The 18,845-nt window shown below is 41.6% G+C and overlaps 1 protein-coding gene across 1 annotated transcript in view; it reads right to left on the bottom strand.

The window, feature by feature from the left end:
* Positions 1–16,609, bottom strand: part of tmprss6 (transmembrane serine protease 6) — a gene marked incomplete at both ends in the record, with an annotated part of 54,931 nt that extends 38,322 nt beyond the window's left edge. Inside the window, 7 exons of the mRNA XM_080722672.1 lie at positions 636–708; positions 813–892; positions 3,526–3,708; positions 7,092–7,204; positions 15,406–15,596; positions 15,720–15,803; positions 16,547–16,609. Of these exons, the coding sequence (XP_080578798.1) occupies positions 636–708; positions 813–892; positions 3,526–3,708; positions 7,092–7,204; positions 15,406–15,596; positions 15,720–15,803; positions 16,547–16,609 (787 nt within the window). The remainder of the gene's footprint in view (positions 1–635; positions 709–812; positions 893–3,525; positions 3,709–7,091; positions 7,205–15,405; positions 15,597–15,719; positions 15,804–16,546) is intronic.
* Positions 16,610–18,845: the final 2,236 nt, after the last annotated feature.

The following is an 18,845-nucleotide window of genomic DNA, read 5'->3' as shown; positions in this document are numbered from 1 at the left end:
GGAGTGTCCTCTTCTCCATAGAGCGCCCCCTGGAGGACTGAAGGAGCCCCACAGCCAAGCTGCCTACAGACCACCTCTGCATCCTGCTGGTCAAAGTCACCTTCATACACTGAGAGCCACGACTGATCAGACTTCACCTCCACTCTGCCTGAACACACACTAGTCCCATTCACCAACCTCACTGACTCTGGGGAGAGAGAGAGAGAGAGAGAGAGAGAGAGAGAGAGAGAGAGAGAGAGAGAGAGAGAGAGAGAGAGAGAGAGAGAGAAAGAGAGAGAGAGAGAGAGAGAGAGAGAGAGAGATAAACAGGGTCCTATCTTGCACATTGTTATGAGACAGTAATAATTATAATATAAAGCGGGCCCAGGGAAATAGAACACAATAGCAGTACATTTTAAAATCACATAACTTTTTAAAAGCCACACAGAAACACATATAATGATGGACAGACAGACAACCTCAGAGTAAGCATTACAAATATCATCTTTGTTTACCTGTTGAATTGTGTGTTGGTTTGACCTGGAGAGCTGAGGAGAAAAATCATCAAATACATGAGTTTCACTGTAACAGAATACATGGACGTGTGCGCATGCGTGCGTGAGTGCGTGCGTGCATTGCGTGCGATTTCCACTCACAGCAGTTCTCACAGTCGTCTGCCATGTCACATCTCCAGGAGAAGGGAATACACTTTTCATTCTTACAAACAAACTGAAGGGGGAGACAGAGGACTATGTTTAGAATCAGTAATGTATCAGAAGCAGACATGAGACAAAGTCTTACAGAATAACAGCAGTGAAGGAGAGGTGAATCACCTGGCTGGCAGTGCAGCTGGACATGCACTGCTTGCCATCAGCTGCCAAGTAGGAGTCGGTGGGACAGGAACACTTGTAGCCTCCTCCAGGTGAGAGCAGACACAGGTTACTGCAGCCTCCATTGTTGATCTGACATGGATGAGCAGACACTGCAGGGTGGAGAAAACAAACACCATGTGTTAGAATAAAGCAATAAGCCACAGCAGGCTGTGGTTTAATGTGACTTTAGAGCAGCTATAGGACCTGTTGATAATATGTTAAAATATAGTGGTTTAATGTGACTTTAGAGCAGATATGAGCTGTTGTTAAGACGCATGAAGAGCAGAGAAACTGTTCTACAATCACTGGAAAACACAACCTACCATAGATTATTGTTGCTTTGATAAAACACCAAATATGGCAACAATTACAACAGTATTTAATATCAGTTTCAGGATAATGTATACAAGAAAGTCGTCCCTATCTGTCTGTAAACAACTAGGAGGTTGCAGTGTAAATTATCCTTTTTACATTACTATAGGAAAAACTAAATCATGGTTAATTATGGTGAACATTGTAAACAAGATGTTGGTACAGCGATAAACATAAGTAGGCCTACATGTGACCCGTAACACAGTTCGCAAATAGAACAGTGAAGTCATGACGTGACTCGCTCATCCCCCGGTTCCAATTCTTTATGGAGAATAACATTGGGTCTGACTTAAATCGTCTCATATAAGCATTGTGGTCCAAAAATAAACAAACAGTCTTTGCTATATTGTTGGCGAGGTGGCTCTGTATGGTTTATGATAGTCAGTCACTCATAAGTGATAAAGCCTGTTTCTAGCGAAAATGTAACTCATTCGGCGACAGTTAGCGTTTTTTCACCATCAGTTGATTCTTCATATCCATATGAGTCAAATCGCTGATCAGATCATTTGTTTATAATTTATAAAAACACAGTTCTTATATGACGCGAACCAGGTAGTATGTGTACATTACGTCACACTTCACTACGCTATAGCGCCATCTTGGATATCGCGCAATGCATTCTGGGTATGCGCAAAGGTCTCTGGGATTATTTGGGTCCATGCACATGTTTTTTGCAGGTTGTTCAGTCCGAGTCTATCAAAAAAGCACCTCGGTTAAGGCAGCGGAAGCTTGTGATTGGCTGCGCGGAGGTGACAAAAGTCAGGGGGGAAGGAGATACACCTAAACCTAACCTTAACCCTAATCCTAACCTCAGTAAAACTAACGCTGGTGAATGTTAACCTGGTGAATGCTTACCTGCCGACGCTGGTGAATGCTAACCTGGTGAAATGCTAACCTGCCGACTCTGGTGAATGTTAACCTGGTGAATGTTAAATTGGTCAGACCAACGGTGCTTAACCAAGGTGCATTTTTGATACACTCTAGACTAGAGGGCGAATCGCAGAGCCGCTATTGGGATTGATGATAGTCTTGGAGGATGACAGACGCGGATGACCAATATAGTAATGTAACTGTTCCTCACCTAAGACGGTACTTATTAGACTGTAACATTGTTGTGTCAAATGCATTAAAGAAGGATTTACTTGCCCGTTGCCGTGCAGCATGTCTTTTAAATCCGCAACCTATACACACCAAAACAATATGCTACAGAAATAGGAGTACCAGAGGAGGTCCAAACTAATTTTATTTGGGAATCATTGGGGCATAGGCCGAATTAGTCTTCCCGATCCTGATACCCTCCGAAACGGCTGGGAAGACGTCATGCTATCCACAGTTGTTACAAAGTGCCATAGAAGTAAGTCTAATAGTCCGTTATTGTCTACCCAGCCCCCAGGTTGGCAGAGGGAGTGTAGCGCCCAGGATTACATTAGATAATTGACACCGGGTGAAACATGGGTTACAACATTGTGGAATAAAAAGCAAAAAAGTTTGCTGCAATAAATAGGCATATATATGGCATTGACCGGTAAAATGTTTAATTCGCCCTTAATTAGTATAAAGACCACCGGCTACTGTGGCCGCCTGGGGAAATGCTGTTATTAGGCTATTTTATAATTAAGCCCATTAGGCTCACAACACGTCACAACGCGGAGGTTGTGAGCTTGTGTGTCTGCCATTTAGATATGCAGAAACACAAGTCGTACAGCGAAGGCTTCTCCAGTTTATCAGCGCTGTTTACTGGACTTCTTGGTTCGCTCGTAGTCGGGGGTTTAGCTTTGCTGTCATGACAAACAGAACCGGGCATGATCTGAAGAACCTTACCGGACCCAGTTGACGATAATAAAACAGGGATCCAAACTTCTATGGGTTGTGGAATCACTTGGATACGAGCAAGCACAGTGACTATCATTGGGTTTGATGATAGTGACTATCATCAAACCCAATAGCCACTCTGAGATGCGCCCCCTAGAGTTGGATGCGCATGGACCCAAATAATCCCGGAAACCTTTGTGCATACCCAGAATGCACTTCGTGATATCCAAGATGGCGCTATTAGCGTACTGGGTTATGTGTGGTTATTGAGTATTTTAGAACAAGAATCTTATGAATACAACTACTACTACTACTACTATTACTACTACTACTACCGTATTACTACTACTACCACTACTACTACTAATAATAATGTGTGTTTATTTATTACTTTTCAAAACAGATCAAATAAAACAATAACAATAACTAAAAGTGATAAAACAGCATGTAGAGTAATATTATAGTGTTGTAAACAGTAGGTGGTACAGACCCTCAGGTTGTCTATAGGGGTGATACATGTGGAGGTCACGTGGTCTGTACAGGTTACTGATGACTTTGATCTTGTTGGTTCCCTGAGTCTTGTCTGCTCTGTAGATGGAACCACTGTCTATCCAGTAGATGTGATCCTCAAACACAGTAATAGACCCGATGTAGTTGATGTCCTGACTCACAACTACAGACACACAAAACCAAAAGATTCACAATATTATAAAATTCACAAACCATAGACTGTAAAAAGATTTGGACAGTGGGAACGGTCACGTGACCCATTGGTTTCTATCAGAGCGAAAATGAAGCATTTCTTCCCCTTGGTATGGGTATCGCCATCATTGATTTAATGCAACCAGAGGAGGATATTGGCTGGCAACGGTCACGTGCAACTGCAGGGATTCTTGGGAGAATGTGGTGTTGAGCCTCCCGAAATAAAGCACACAAAGAAGAAAATGTGGACGGACCGCCCACAAGACAGCCAGCGAAAAACAAAACCAGTATGGCTGACACAGACGGACCGCAGTAAATGTCCGAATAACTTTTTTGTTTTGCCATGGAGTGTAGTTTTATGATTTATTTTAGGCTTGAATGTGCTTAACTCCGTGGAGTGAGTCGCTAACCCTCCGGTCGAAATTAGGGTCGTTCGAAAGAACGTGATTTTACAGCATTCGAAGCCTTATTGCAGACTCTCCTTTTGAAAGTGCTCGGTGGTTCCGTTGGGTCTTGTAAATTGTAATAATCCAGTCTGTGCTGAGTTGTCAACAAGACTTTTTACCGTCCAGAGAAATAGGCATGTGTTTATTATAACAGGAGTTTGTGATTGTGTATGGACAATATTTATAGGACTGAAGTTGCATTAATAGTTCTCACACCTCTTAACAAAAGCTGTCAACAATGTGACACCTATGTTAATGCGATTAATGTAGGAATGGATGCAATATGCATATGAATTGTCCATTGTGTGACATGCTAAGTACAGTATAGACGTGAAGCAGTCCAAAGATGTTTTGATAATGGATTCATGAACTAATTATTGAGCTGACGCCTGCAAGGTAACTCTGACAGTTGGCCCATAATCAGGTAAATAGAATAACATTATGCAGTATCGTGGGTTAATAGGCCTACATATTAAAGAGGTTATTTCAATCAGTGATCGCTAACGTTCATGCACTTGATTCATGTAATTTTGATTGATTGAGGTATTTATTATATACAGTAGTACATCATTCATGTATTCCTCTCCTCTTTCTTTGATTCAGTCAATTTAATTCTGGTTTATTTTTTGGAAATAAATGTGAGATCAACTCCTATGCCTGTTTGTGTGTGATTTTGTCTAATTTAGGCCACTTTAACATTTGTATGTGTGAATATAAGTTTTAACTTAGTTTGATGTGCAGACTATTCTATTGATAATTATACTGTAGCCTCGGTGTTATTTTCAAATGTGTTAATAATACCATTAGTCGAGGCTAAATGTTGAGTGTTTATTTTGTTTAGTTTTATATTCTATTATATACCACTTTATATACGAGTGGTTACTTGGTGGAAATACATGATTAGGCTACTTAATAGCCGCTCTAAACCTACAAAAAGCCAGAAAATGTCCATTACAACATCACATCGCCTCGCAGCCTGCTATGATCACTTCAAATCCAAAGGAGCTCCCGACCCAGAACATCAATGCCAGGCTGAAAGTGGTTACATTATTGACTTTTCTTGACCGTGATGTTACATACGTGTTTTTTAGCTGTTAAAGCTTCCATATCCCAACCAACAAGGTACTGCTCAATGGGACTGTGTGTCTGCAAGCGCACCACTGTAGAACAGCAATGCAAGTAATCCCAAACGTGAGAAGGAAACTTTACTTTACAATGGTCAATATCCAAATTAAATGTGGTCAAAGAGATATTCTTTAAGGATGCTTCTCTCCCATAGGTTACTCCTGGCTCCAACAGGTCTGAGGTATGCCAACGGATACAGGATATAGCAGGACATGGGCAACTCCATGTAAAAAGTGCTGTTTTCAGTTTCAGTTTTGTCCAAAATGTTAAATGAAATATTTGATAAATGGTAATGTAAAGTAAGCCTGTGGTAGGTAGGCCTATGACAAATTATCAATAATGCCATATGAAAGGCTATCCAATGTTAAACAAAGACGAGTTCATAAAAGAATATAGGCTTCCCTTGGCTTAGAATATAGGCTATTTGGGCTGTGAGTGGCCAGTGATAATAACCTGTAGGTTACTGTGTTTATGTAGCGGCATGGCATACTTGGTGCACAAATGATGAGAAAAATTAAGTAAAAATAACGTTGTTCTGGTGGCATTAGAGTAGCCTTCATAATAAATAAATAACAAGTTGTGTATTTCTATAAGGCTTTTCCTGGCTGATAGGCCTATAAGAGTAAATAAATTATAGGCCTATTAACAAAAATGAAGTTTTAACATTTATATAATTATAGAGAATATATGTGTGTTTATTTATGTCCTCACTCATTTTAAAAGCGTCTGCTAAATGCCTATATTGTACATTGTAAACTGTGTTTGTATAATATTGTTCTATTGTAAAAAGGTTTATGTTGTACAAAGAAAACTGATCTACAAGCTAATAGTGCGTCGCATTACGACAAGTTGTTAGCTTGTAGATCTGCTCTGGGCAACTAGTTGTGGTGTTGAAGAACAGCAGGCTGGTCGCAGATCAGTTTCATCAGAAGTCGGCCACTTCCCTCACAACTTTATCATCAATTTGAACATAAATGGGACCGTATTTTCACAAAACGTATATCATGGTGATTGAAAAGCAATTTCTAACTAGCGAAAGTATTTATGAAAATGTTATTTAAGGTTAGAAAATGAAAGGGGGAAATGAATGGGGTCCAATGGAGAACAATTCTTTTTGCAGCCAGCCGGGGGGAAAACAGCGCAACTAGCGGCCAATCATAGGAACTTTTAGTTCCGTATTAGATTCATTTTAAATCATGACAACTGGCCCCTTGGCACAAACACAGTATTATAATGAATATTACAACAAGAGTTAAAATGCATCAATAAAGTTTACAGAAGTCAACAATATTCTCAGTGTTTTCCTTGTTATTCTGGACCCAACATTCACTGGATATAGGAGATCTACAAGCTCACAACATGTCACACTACGACTTGTTGTGAGCTTGTAGATTGTTTATTTAATGTAAAGAGGATAAAAGGAGGGGCCGAGTACAGACCCCTGAGGAACTCCAGTCAACTACATATAACAGGGATTACTTTTACTTAAGTAAATAATCTGAGTACTTCTTCCTCCCCCCTGTGTGTGTGTGTGTGTGTGTGTGTGTGTGTGTGTGTGTGTGTGTGTGTGTGTGTGTGTGTGTGTGTGTGTGTGTGTGTGTGTGTGTGTGTGTGTGTGTGTGTGTGTGTGCGCGCGTATGCGTGCACGTGCATGCATGCGTGTGTGTGTGTGTGTGTGTGTTACCTGTGTGTCTGTTGGTTCCATCCAGGTTGGCAAACTCAATGTGTTTCAGCTTGTCGTCGCTCCAGTAGATGTGATCGTTGATGTAGTCTAAAGTCAGACCGTTGGGCCAGGAGATCTTCTCTTTCAGGATGATGATTTTCCTGTTGGTTCCATCCATCCCCATCCTCTCTATGCGGGGGTTTTCGTTACTTATGTCTGCCCAGTACAAGAAGCTGTCAGGGAGACACTGAGTCAGGATCACTGTTTGACATTCTGTACTGACAATCTAACATATTGTTGTTGAATTATCTCCATAATTCAACATTCTTTTTTTCATTAATCAATATCCCAATTCAATATACAAGTGTTGCACAAAAGCTCACAACGTGTTACGATGCAACGCATGCTTGTAGATCTTCTTTTTTCACCATTTTGAAATTGTTTTTAAAACAATGTGCGTTAGTATGCGTGCGTGCGTGTGTGTGTGTGTGTGTGTGTGTGTGTGTGTGTGTGTGTGTGCGTGCGTGTGCGTGTGCGTGTGTGTGTGTGTGTGTGTGTGCGTGTGTGTGCGTGTGTGTGTGTGTGCGTCACAGGTGTGGAGGGATACATGGTGAATAAATAACAACAATACACATTATTCACAACAAATAAGACATCATTTCGATCATTTGTTTTAGATTTTAGAAGTGTTAGGGTTAGGGTTGTGTCATTTTAATTAGCCTCAGAAAGCTCCAGAAAGCACAGCCAATAACAAGGAAGTATTACACACTCAATTTAGTGCAGTTTTCAGTAAGTGACAACTTACATAATACTATTTCATTATCTTAACTCATAGGAGGTCCACGACGTGTCAACACGCCAAACTCTTTGATGTTTCCCTGTGCCCATTGACACGTTCGATGCGTTGTACAGTAAACTACTTAATCTGTAGTGTACATTTCCCGAAATGCAGCGCGAGATCACGTGACCGGGAAGTCTGTTTCCCTCATTCAAATCAGTGTATAGTGCCCTCCAGACACTACACGGTCACCGCAGGGTCTCCCGCTAGGATCAGCGGCAGCAGCGCCGCGGTGAGACACATTCCACTCAGTGAGTAAAAGCCGCGCGGTATTTCACAAAGATAAACACAATCCATCTCTCACCGCCCGCGTACGCATGCACAAACAAGCAGGCTCACCAACTTTGCTGCGCGGCCAAAATAGCCGCCCGCCTCTCATTGAAAATGAATTACTAGGGGGCGGTGACTGCGTATCGTCTGGAGGGCACTTAACGCTGCTGAACAAATATGCATTTTTCTCGTAATCCAACTTTTAAAAGGGACCCACCATGAATTTCACATTTTTCATTTTTTTCTTGTTTTTTGGTCTTCCCAGTGTCTCTTCCAGCCCCCCAAAAAACATTCACTAAGCCTTGCCTTTCATTTCAGCGATTTTCTGAATGGGCGTGTCTGAACAGTACTGTTGTTTATGTCACAAAGGGGCTCATTTCCTATAAGGGGGCGGTACTTTTTGGGAGGCTATATTCTATTGAGACTATACAGTATGAGGTGGAACCATGAGGTAAATTGGTACTAAAATTGGCTTGAATGGATTGACTCTACATCGTTCTCATCATGGTACCATGCTGATCTTCTCTGTATTGTTACAATTTTAGCCCAAAGACAGCGCCCTGTTGCCAACAAAGGGCATTTTGGTATTGCATCTGAAATGGCTTGGAATTAGAGACAGACAGAACATGAAATGTAAATATCCGAGTGGTTGTTTAGGCTAAAACCTGTATACAACCTTATAATGGAAAATGTATTTATATAAAATATATATTTTGAAAAGCATGGTTGGACCCCTTTAAATCACCTTCATGTTTAAAACGTGGCCTTCTCTACCGGCCGCTACAAAAGCACCCACTAATGTTAAAAAACTGTCCTGACTGAAAGAAAATACTATCGTGAAAATAAACAGGACATACTTGGATACCACAGTGTGAGGTTGATGATGTCACCACCACAGTGCTCTTACCCGAAGCGTACATCCACAGTCATGGAGCGTGGCCAGTCCAGACCAGTAGTGTTGACCAGGACTGTTCTGTACAATCCGTTTAGTTTGGACACCTCTATGGTCTTCCTGCGACTGTCACACCAGTACAGGTTTCCTGACACCCAATCAACAGCCAGACTGGATGGATAGCTGGTCAACGTGTTGTGAAGGACCTGTCAATCAACCATACATGCACTATGAATAAACAAAGTACATCACTATGTTTTATTGTTTTATCTTTTTTATACAATACAATTGTTATTTAGATAGGGTAGTGCAGAGCACTGTTTATTTTTGGTTTCCTACATTTCGTTTTTAATTATCATTAAAGTGTTTAAAAAGCAAAATATTACATGAATTAGAAACAAATGTAATGATTTTTCAAAGACTTTCATGAATAAGAAAAATAAGAAAACAACATTCAAGAAGTAGTGAAAATAGCCAATCTACAAGCTCACAATGCATTGCATTGCTGCACATTGTAAGCTGGTAGATCTGCTATTTTCAATAGTTGGATTCCTGGGGTGAAATTATTATTATTAGTGGCCAAGCCACAAAGTGGCAAAGGCCACTCATTGATATTGTACTTTCCCATTATTAGTGGCCAAGCCACAAAGTGGCAATGGCCACTCATTAATATTGTACTTCATCACCATTATTATTATTCTTCCGCCACTTTTCTGTCCTGGCTTGACCGTGCAGTTGCTTTTTACGCAAACTTTGAACAGGTATAGCTCATGCTCTGTTTGAGGTACAGCCATTAAACCTGTATACACTTATGCGTCTCCTCATGCCGAACAACTCTTACACTCTGATTTTTGACCTCTGACCTTTAGTTCTCCCACCCTTTTGAATTGTATGAAAAACAGTACAAATCTATCTCCTCCTGGGATTTTCGCGTCACATGCAAAAAAACTTGTTTACATGAACTTTGGACCAATACGGTCAGATCTGTCTCTGCGGATTTTTTTTAAAGTGAAACATTATTTTTTAATAATTCACTGAATATTGCAGTTTTATGCAAATTATTCTTCTGCCTCTAAATCAGGGGTCCTCAATAGGCGGACCGCGGTCCATGTCCGGACCCAGGCGCACCTCCGTCCGGACCGCGGCACATTTCTGAGAAATCTCCGCACAGTTGTATCTGACGATCGGACTGACTGTGTGTGATTTGTGTTTGTGTGTGCGTGGGTGTGTATGTGCTCATTCGCTCAAACACATACACAGGCTCACAAGACACACCCCTACGCCAATTTGCAAGCCCACAAAGCGTAGCGGGTGCAACGTGCTGTGGGCTTGTAGATCAAAGGTTTTCCTTCCCTCCGAAGCAGCGCTCTCCATGCTGCTCCCCCCTCCCCTCCCCTCTCCACACTCATGCCGCTCGCTGCCTGAAAAAGTTGCTAAAACCTCTTGGAAACCATTGCTCCCACTGGATTAATAACTTAGAGATCTTCTACCTTTGGCTGTTCAATTGGAGAGGACAACAGCAACACATTAATATCCACGATGTAAGGCTCCAACTGCTTGCATTAGACGAGAAATGGTCGCGAAACTCGCGATGCGTGATCATGCGTCTTTAACAATGTGATGTGTCGTCGCATATTGCCAGCTATCCTAGGCTGTGTTAGGTTAATAACTATGACTCGTTGACCCTGATTTGACTGGCCATTTGACATAGGCAACAGCACAGTCTGGCTTGTGCAGTACGTGTGTCACTGTCAACTGAATGTCAAGTAATCCTCTCCCCCTCACGCTAAGTTTCACTTTATTTTCCATTCTGAACGACAAGCCTAATATTGCATTCATGCTCTTTAGTTTCCAATAATTAAACTATAAGCCAGTGTTTTATTGCTACACAATAAACGTAAATAATGTAGCCTACTCTACATGCATAAATAATTATCCATTCATCCATCCATCCATCTTCAACCGCTTATCCAGCATCGGGTAGCAGGGGTAACAGTTCCAACTGAGATTTCCAAAGTTCCAAATAATAATAATAATAATTAAAATAAACAATTCTAATGATTATAAAATAAACATACATACATACAGTACATACTGTATAAATGTATCCGCCTTATTTCGCCTTCGCCTTTTTTTTCGGACCCGGACCTGTTTCAAAAAAATATTTCTGGACCTTCAAGATTTGTATTTGAGGACCCCTGCTCTAAATCATACATGCAAAGTTACACGTTCATGGCATTTGGCAAAGATGTAGAGGGTTAGTCCAAATATCACTGAAACCAATCTTATTCCAATTGGCCAAAGGGGGGTGCTATACGAAGCGTTTGAAAATTGAAACTTCAAACAGGCATAAGTCATGACTCGTTTCGTTTGACGACATGCAACTTGCTTACACGTGTGCCTTGACTCAAGCGGAAGACATCTGTGTCTTTGTCAAGTAAGCTCCGCACTTAGATTTTCCGTCATTTTGAGCAGTTTGTAAAAAGCTTAAACCCACTTTTATTCTGGATTTTTTGCGTCACGCGCACAGATCTTTTTTTACATGAACTTTGGACCAATATCTAAAGATCTGTCAGATCGAATTTTATTTTTATTTTGAAACATTCTTTTTTAGAATATTGCAGTTTTATGCAAATTATTCTTCTGCCTCTAAAACATACATGCAAAGTCACATTTTCATGATGAAATACTGAAATACTGCCAATCTTACCCAAATTGGCGCTATATCATTTTGAAACTAAATAAGATTGCAGGAAAATTCAGGAAACACCCACTTACTCAGATTACTTTTACACAGAGCCTCCAAAATATGGAAAAATCATTAAAATATTGTGGCACTCAGTGTGTCAAGTACATTACGTGAAACATTTTTTTAAACACGACTGGTCAATTATGTGTGGCAGCCATAGTGTAGTGATTAGTGCCTATGCCTCATATGCGGAGGGTTGAGTTCAAACCCCACGTCGGGTAGAGTTGATGTTAACATCCTGAATGCCCAAGGCGTGTGCATATGTCAGACTCTTTATTTAATGTTGACACCTCTGACAAGGTTTTATATTAAACTGTATGGGGCTGGCGCGACTGAAGAGAAGTCAGGTTTCCCTATAGAGGCCAGTGTTATGAAATTCACAAAAGTGTATTTTTCTCGTAATCTACTCCAGATCACGTTCATGTTTAAAACAAGCCCTTCTCTACCGGCTGTAATTTTTCTGTTCTGAGTGAAAGAAAATATGATCACTCGATAATTTCAGAAATACTCAGATTACATTTACTCAGATTCATTTTACCCCAAGCGTCCAAAATATGAAAAAATAAAATACCGTGGCACTTGGTGATTAAATCATTGTTTAATCGAAGGCACTCTGCCTACATAGAACTTTTTCTTTCTTTTTTGAACAGACTGACTGACTGACAGAACGTGCAGCTGGCTAGTGTAGTGGTTAGAGCATATGCCTTTCAAGGAGAAGGATGGTGGATCAAATCCTGCCTGGTGTTGATATAAGCATAAAACCATGCCATTTGGTAGATTTGTTCAATTTGGGTCCCTGAACTTTGTCTGATATGGAGCCTTCCCCAAAATGCCCCTCCTTGATGACTATTTTAATATCCGCCATTACCAAATAATGTATTTTGCATTATAACTCCTGAACCAAGCATTATAACTATGTGATGTCTACACCTATGTTGTGATGGCCAAGGAATACAATGATGGCCAAGGAATACAATGCTGTTATGTACACTGTACAGCATCATAAACTGTCCAGGTGAATAATTAATGGTCAATTAATTGATGTGAGAAGTAAATCACAGTATTTTATCTCTGTTGCATACAGTCTTTTGCATATATGTTGTGTGGAGGCCAATTTGTGTTTCTAAGGACTAAGGACCTTTATCTACCATGCCTATGAAGTACACACACCACACACACACACACACACACACACACACACACACACACACACACACACACACACACACACACACACACACACACACACACACACACACACACACACACACACACACACACACACACACACACACACACACACACACACACACACAGGAATAATAAATATAGCTGCAAGCAGCGATAAAGTGGCCAAAAACACCTCAAATCATGAACACAGCCTGCGATGTGCGTGAAATGTTGCACACACATTCCCACTAGGTCAAGGAACAGATGCCACCCTTCTCACGTTGGCCTGTTATAGCACCACCAGGGGGTCAACTTTTGCATAGCATATTTTTGTAACAAAATGCCTCAAATCACGCACGCATGTAGCGTCTGATTGCCGTGAAAGTCCCAAGAACATGTGGCACCCTTTTCATGTTTAAAACGAGCCCTTCTCTGCCGGCCGTAATTTTTCTGTTCTGAGTGAAAGAAAATACGATCACTCGAAAATTTCAGAAATACTCAGATTACTTTTACCCCCTCCCCCAAAAAAAGAATCAATAAAATACTGTGGCACTTGGTGATTAAATCATTGATTAATCGAAGGCACTCAGCCTACATAGAACTTTTTGTTTCTTTTTTTTCAACAGACATGACAGATTCAGAACCAGTGGCTGTCTAGTGTAGTGGTTAGAGCATATGCCTTCCATATAGAAGGGTTGGTGGATCAAACTCTGCCTGGGGTTGATACAAACATAAATCATGAATGCAGCCTGCTATGTGTGTGAAATGTTGCACACACATTCCCACTGACTAGGCCAATGAACAGATGCCACCCTTCTCACATTGGCCTGTCATAGCCCCACCAGCAGGTCAACTTTTGCAAAACACATTTTTGGAACAAAATGCCTCTATCCAGCATGCAGCGTCCGATTACCGTGAAATCCCAAGAAAGCGTGGCACCCTTTTCACTTTGGCCTATTATAGAGCCACCAGGAGGCCAAAAAATCACACTTGTGTGAACTGAGCGGTGGAGTCTGTGCGTGTGTGTGTGTGTGTGTGTGTGTGTGTGTGTGTGTGTGTGTGTGTGTGTGTGTGTGTGTGTGTGTGTGTGTGTGTGTGTGTGTGTGCGTGCGTGTGTGTGAGTGTGAGTGTGAGTGTGCCTTGCCTGTTCTGGCCTGGCCTGAACAACAGTGCCCCTCCCTTAACATGTGTGGTCATAAAAGGTACTGTAGGCTACATACAGACAGACACGGACGGAGACAGACATACCCACACACACGGCCACGTATAGGAGCGTTGTGACCACCGCTCAAAAACATACCTTATCCGCCGGAGACCTTTTCTCAGTGCTCTTTTCTTTTTTGTTTCTTTTCCCACTTTTCTTGCTTTTCCTGCTTTTTTCCGCTGCTTTTTTCCTTTCCTACTTTTTCTGGATTGGCCACTGAATCGCTGCTTGCAGCAATATATAGGTCTGTATATATATAGGGTGGGGCTCTTCTTCCTTTATTGATAGTTTTCAGAGAAGACAGACAGGAAACAGGGAGAGACGGGGACCCTCTGGAACGGGACTCGAACCCACAACACACTGTCAGGCTACATTGAACCTAGTTGACTGGACCGCTAGGCCAACTATACAGGCCGACATCAACTCTCTATTTTGGGTCTCAAACTAAAAGGTTTTGGAAACAGTGATGTAGAGCATGTTTGCTTTTCACAAATGTTCTGGTATAGCTGATACTATCGTACCAGTATAGGACTACTATGCAAAGCTGATCTACAAGCTCACAACGTGTCACAATGCCATGCGTTGTGAACTTGTAGATATGCTATAATAGCTTTTTTACCCTCTTTTACCGCTATGAAATGAGCACTCGCCCGATTATTCAAGTAGCACAGGGCCATGAACGAGCGGCCGCTTGTTCGTTCTTTACCCTGTCTGAGCTGTGAGCAGATGATGGGTGGTCTCTGTCTGACCACTGTGAGCAGATGAGGGGTGGTCTCTGTCTGACCACTGTGAGCAGATGAGGGGTGGTCTCTGTCTGACCACTGTGAGCAGATGAGGGGTGGTCTCTGTCTGACCACTGTGAGCAGAAGAGGGGTGGCGCGGGTGTCTACAGTAGAAACAGCTCCCATAACGCTAGTCTCAAATCTCAACCACACATAAACAACAATGGAGGTGGAATCACTTTTCTGGTTGTTTTCTATGCCTGGATCTAGTTTCTCCATCTCTATGCTCTAAACTACTGGTGCCAGCGAGGGACATTTGCGAGTCTCGTTCATTGCAAATGGATGCTCCCAGCAGTCAGTTTGGCTCGATGACAGAGACAACTGTATTTTACAAAAGATTGTGTCTGGAAATAATGGATGGATATTCGTCTATAACATTGCAAAAGTAAGCTACTTTTAAACATCCTTAAATCCTTAATGTAGCAGTAAAATAGTTAATCCATTTTTAATGGGGGGGGGGGGACACTTTAATATTTAACACTGATGTCACAAAGTATTTTAAAAGTATAAATACTCTGAATTACTGTACTGCAAGTCATTAGAATTCAGTTTCTCTTCCCTGTCATTCATCCTCATGGTTGTCATTGTCACACTGACCTGGACATCACGGCCACTGATGTGCATTTGGCTGATCTTGGAGGGATTGGGGTAGTTCCATTCTGTCCAGTAGATCATCTGCTGCTGATAGTCAAAGTCCAGAGCCCTCACATCCTTCAAGTCCTGTCACAGCACATCAGTTGTGTTAGTCTCAGACAGGAATACATTCCAGCATGTCTAAAGCAGTGTATGTAGAATATAGTATAGGATTACATAGGATGTGTTTTTATGTCCAATGGTTTTCACCTGCTTGAGCTCTGTGGAGCTGGAGCCGTCCAAGTTGATCTTCAACAGCTTGGAGCTGGTGGCTACGATGAGGCTGGGCTCCACCTCTGGACAAAGTGACACATTACAATTCAGTTGGTTTACCTTTATAAAAATATACAAAACCCAGGAAAGCATCTGTGTTATTTTAGATTTTAGTGTTGATTATTGAAAAATAGCAGATCTACAAGTTCATAGCACATCACTTTGTGCCACGCTGTGAGCTTCTCTGCTATTGTTGAACATTTTAGATTTAACTTTTTTTGTTAAACAAATCTTCTCTTCTGGGGTCCCTACATGTTCAAATGTCTAAATACATGTTGTTTTGGGGGTTCTTGACAGAAGTTTGAGAACTACTGATTTATAAGACATTCTGTAGAATCAGCCTCAGGTCTTAATGGGTTAATTAATACTCATAAATGTAACATATTGATACATACACAATCTTATCAGTGTAAACTTATTGATCACCATCTTTTAAAAGGTTGTGATGTGTTGTCTGTCTTTGTCAAACACACCACTGCACTGATACAGTGAAGCTGTTGTATTTACTAACTCACTTTAAATACTAATATCAACATATTTCACTGCTGCAAATATGAACAGAGTTTTAGAGGGATGTTTTTAGGGGTCTGTGATTTATTTAAACACAGACGGACAGACAGACAGACAGACAGACAGACAGACCCTTCTGGCCCCCAAACTGTGGAATTAACTCCCTGTCGCACTTAGAACAACATACTCACTCCATAGCTTCCATAAGAACAACAGACCTACTCCCTAGCTTCCACCGTGGCCTGAAGACTCACCTCTTCAGACTCCACCTTAGCTCGCAGCACTTGCCGCAGCACTCGCCTATCCTCAATGACCATACATGTAGCTAGATAGTATTCTTACGTTTTTTTATTTTTTATTTTTTTATTTTTTAGGTGCTTGGTCTACCTACATTATTTTTCCTACATTATTTCTATGCATTTGATGTATATGCTTATTGTAAGTCGCTCTGGAATAAGAACATCTGCTAAATGCCTAAATTGTGAACTGTAACAAACAGACAGACAGACAGGCAGGCAAACAGACAGACAGACAGACAGACAGACAGACAGACAGACAGACAGACAGACAGACAGACAGACAGACAGACAGACAGGCTTACCTGGTGTGTTGTGTGGTGATTTCAGACAGACAGACAGACAGACAGACAGACAGACAGACAGACAGACAGACAGACAGTCTTACCTGGTGTGTTGTGTGGTGGTTCAGTCTGGAGAGCTTAGGGGAAACAACAGAAAGTAAATGAGCTTCAGTGTAACAGCTGGTTGGTTGTAGATGTGCTTTATCTGTTGAAATACAGGACAAGATGTCCTCTGATTCTCCTGTTTGCTGCTTTTTATTTGACATTCACAGGGCGGGAAGGAGGAACTATCATTTCTATCAGAACTAACTAAATACAAATCAATGACAATTAAAGCTGCAAGTAGCAGCAGGGGCGCTATTGAGCCATTAGGCCATGCCCCTTCTTTTTTTGTGTGTGCAAGGTTTTTGATTTGTTTAGGCCTTCATTTTCCCGTTTCATTTCGGAGAATAATAAACATTACAATAGGGCTTCGCACTACTGTGCGGTGCCGGTGCTCGGGCCCTAATAATACCAGTAAGACGCCCTAACGCGAGGTAGTGCACATGGGCGTGCATGTGCACGTGCATGCATCCGCCTGGGTGACAGCAGACTGCTGCGCAAGCACTGCCGTTTTGGCACCTTTCAGGGGGTCAAGTGGCCTCAAGAAAACAAGAAATGTATATTTGTGCTTTGCAAAAATAGGGAGGCAACCACACTATCTTGAGATCGCGCCAATTCTTGGCCATCTGGCCAGTGATGTATATCGGACCAGTTACCCATATATGGAGATCCATATTATGTAGTACATCCCTTTCATGCCCATACATGGCGATCCCTGTCTGAACCAGCCGCACAGATATGGGCTGTCTGGGCATTCCCATAGAAAGTCCTGTTAGATATGGGCTTAATATCGATGGCATCAGGGATCTCCATATATGGGCATAAAAGGGATTCTGTTAGAGGGATTCCCATGACATCACAACATACAATATCTTTTATGCCCATACATGGAGATCCCCATCTGAAACAGATATGGTTCATGTCTTGGCCATCTGGCCAGTTGTACACACACGTCTACACGGACGCAGACAAGCTGTGACATTTATCATGGTAAACTGCGACCTTCAGTTGCAATCATTTACGGAATGTCTGTCTGTCGTCTGTCCGCATGCTGACATCACTGATACTAAACACTGTCTCCGCCATGGTAACAGCCGCATGCTGAAACAATGCCCAAAAAATGTCTGTCTGACATGCTGAAACAATACCTAAATAATTTCTGTCTGACATTATGAAACAAGTGACCACATTTGAAAAAGACTGACATCACTGACATCACTACAGTCAGTGCACAAATTATACAGGCATGGACTGGACACGGAACACCATATATAGGCATTAAAGAGAGACAGACAGACAGACAGACAGAGATAAGAGATCTCCACATAATGTTCTATGGTGTGTTCTACCAATGTTAACCACTGGGAGCATCTGACCAGTACAAACACAGTCTACTAGCCACAGTCTACCAATGTTAACCACTGGGAGCTGACCAGTACAACCACAGTCTACTAATGTTAACCAATGGGAGCTGACCAGTACAACCACAGTCTACTAATGTTAACCACTGGGAGCTGACCAGTACAACCACAGTCCACTAATGTTAACCAATGGGAGATGACCAGTACATATGGGCATGAAAGGGACACAGACAGACAGATGGATACAACCATGGTAACAGCTGCATGCCGCGGATACAATTTGTATTGCACAACTGGACGTCAATGGTGACTATTCTGCCCAACGAGCACCTGTCTTGGTTCTCTCAGAACATATTGTATTGTGTGTTACATGCCTGACTGTTACAGTGTTACTATATTACAAAACGTATATACAGGTACCGGTATCGGCTATTTGAAAATAGCTGATCTGCAAGCTCACATTGTGTATGGGGGTTCCTGCTATATCCTGATGGGAAATTAATTCCCTGA

The sequence above is a fragment of the Nannobrachium achirus genome (assembly GCF_963921795.1).
Source record: "Nannobrachium achirus genome assembly, chromosome: 3".
In the NCBI taxonomy this organism is placed as follows: domain Eukaryota; kingdom Metazoa; phylum Chordata; class Actinopteri; order Myctophiformes; family Myctophidae; genus Nannobrachium; species Nannobrachium achirus.
This window is presented reverse-complemented; position numbering and strand designations above follow the sequence as displayed.